The 2,186-nt window shown below is 39.2% G+C and overlaps 1 protein-coding gene across 1 annotated transcript; it reads left to right on the top strand.

The window, feature by feature from the left end:
- Window positions 1-552: 552 nt before the first annotated feature.
- Window positions 553-1,967, top strand: LOC149543303 (uncharacterized). The gene is made up of 3 exons (XM_089795784.1): window positions 553-1,074; window positions 1,269-1,408; window positions 1,517-1,967. The coding sequence occupies exons 1-3, from the start codon at window positions 553-555 to the stop codon at window positions 1,965-1,967; spliced, it is 1,113 nt and encodes a 370-aa protein (XP_089651910.1).
- The last annotated feature ends 219 nt before the right edge of the window (window positions 1,968-2,186 follow it).

Below are 2,186 nucleotides of genomic sequence, written 5' to 3'. Positions count from 1 at the left end.
TTGTCCAATGCCGAGGCAACCTTTCAAAAGGCCATGGATATGGCTTTTGATAAGCTAATGCACAAGATTGTTTTGGTTTACCTAGACGACATCACTATTTTTTCTAGGGAAGTGGAAGATCATCTAAAGCACTTAAGACAAATTTTTGAAAGGTGTAGGGAGTTTGAGATATCCCTTAATCCCAAGAAATGTGTTTTTGCAGTTCACGAAGGTAGATTGCTTGGTTATGTGGTGTCTAAACAGGGTATCATCATAGATCCTGAAAGGATAACATCGATCTTGGCTCTTCCTCTACCAGCTCACAAGAAAGGATTACAAAGTTTTATTGGTCGAATAAACTTTGTTAGAAGGTTTATTCTAGATATTGTAGACTTGTTGAGCCCACTAATAGCCATGTTATAGAAGAATACCCCTTTTAGTTGGACTAGGCAAGGGAAGCGAAGTTTTGGGCTGATCAAGGAGGCACTTGCAGCAGTGCCTACGCTTGTAAATCCTAATTTTTCTAAAGATTTTATCTTATATGCCTATGGTGATATTGACTCTATCTCAACAATGTTAGTGCAACACAATGATGAAGTCCTAGAACAGCTGGTGGCATTCTTCAGTCAAGGTCTGAAAGACTACGAGCTCAGGTATTCATTTGTAGAAAAGCAAGTGCTCACTGTTATAAGGAGTTTAAAATTTTTTAAGCACATGTTGTCAAATAATAAGATTTTCCTAATGGTTGCTCATCCAAGCATCAAGGAATTCCTTTTAAGTAAAGATTTAAATGATAAGAGAGCTGGTTGGGTGACTAAGGTGATGGAGTACGATGTGGAGATTAAGGTCACCAAGCTGATTAGGGGAAAGGGGTTATGTGAGCAGTTGGTTGATGCTGTAAGTAGCAAAGAAGGAAGTGAAATTGCTATTATTCTAGCTATTCAGGATGGTGAACAAGCTTTTACAAATTCTGCCACTGATCGGGTGCAACAAATGACACATTTTTTACAAACTGGTGAATGCCCGCGAGATTTAGACAAGGCTAAGAGGAGGTATTTCCGTTTGCAGTCTATTCCTTATGTTTTACTAAATGAGGTTTTTTTAGGAAAGATGTCAATGGGATGTTATTGCGGTGCATTCATTCTGATCAGGTGGAAAGAATCCTAAAGGAGTTTCACGATGGAGATTCGGGAGGTCATTTTGCCCCATGAACAATTGCATGAAAAATCATGTGTGCTGGTTATTATTGGCCAGAATTGTTTAAAGACTGTTATTTCTGGTCAAAAAAGTGTGTGAAGTGTGCACTCTTTGTAGGCAAGGAGAAACTCTCAACCATGCCTTTACAACCAGTCCAAGTAAGCCAGCCTTTCATGAAGTGGGGTCTTGATTTAATAGGACCTATTAATCCGCCATCTAGTGCTGGTCACAGGTGGGTGCTTATAGCAACAGATTAATTTACAAGGTGGACAGAGGCAGTTGCCTTAAGGGACTCAAATGAATCTATTGTTCTAAGTTTTTACGAGGATATAGTTACTAGATTTGGTGTTCCAAAATCTATAATATCTGACAATGCAATGGCATTTGTTGGTTTTAAAATAACTGATTGGGCTGTTAAGCATGGTATCTACTTGAGTACATCTTCAAACTACTACCCTCAAGGGAACGGCTTGGTGGAAAGTAAAAATAAGAACTTAATAAGGATCCTTAAGAGGACAATGGAAGAAAATCAGAGAGCTTGGCACTCTCATTTAAGGACTACATTATGGGCAGACCGTGTAACTCCTAAGCGATCAATTGGTAATTCTCCATACATGTTGGTATATGGGAAAGAAGCAAGGTTACCCTTATCAGTTGAGCTCCCAGCTCTTGATATTATGCATCAGTTACAAATGTTGGAGGAGGAGGACCCTATGGCAGTCAGTTATGCTAAATTAATGGAGCTGGATGAAGTTAGAAGAAAGGCTATGCAAACCTTGGAGTATCAATAGCTACAAACTAAAAGAACTTTTGATAGGAGGTCTACTCCTAAGGTTTTCAAAGAGGGAGATGTTGTATTAAAGTGGGATGTGTTGAAGAGCAGGCCGGGAAAGTATTCAAAGTTTGACAACTTCTAGAGCGGGCCTTATATTATCTCAGAATGTAAACAACATAACGCTTTTCAACTATCAAGGTTGGATGGTAACATGGAGCGAATCCCAGTGAATGGG

Source organism: Cupressus sempervirens, chromosome 8, assembly GCF_028749045.1.
Source record: "Cupressus sempervirens isolate cs-2001-9-10 chromosome 8, ASM2874904v1, whole genome shotgun sequence".
NCBI classification, from domain to species: Eukaryota; Viridiplantae; Streptophyta; class Pinopsida; order Cupressales; family Cupressaceae; genus Cupressus; species Cupressus sempervirens.
This window is presented reverse-complemented; position numbering and strand designations above follow the sequence as displayed.

What these genes read in the sequence shown, in the direction of transcription:
- LOC149543303 (XM_089795784.1), top strand. Translation starts at nt 553, where the DNA reads ATGTTAGTGCAACACAATGATGAAGTCCTAGAACAGCTGGTGGCATTC. An exon ending in CTTATGTTTTACTAAATGAG is followed by an intron (nt 1,075 to 1,268) that starts GTTTTTTTAGGA and finishes TGGTCAAAAAAG; the next exon opens with TGTGTGAAGTGTGCACTCTT. An exon ending in CCATCTAGTGCTGGTCACAG is followed by an intron (nt 1,409 to 1,516) that starts GTGGGTGCTTAT and finishes TATAGTTACTAG; the next exon opens with ATTTGGTGTTCCAAAATCTA.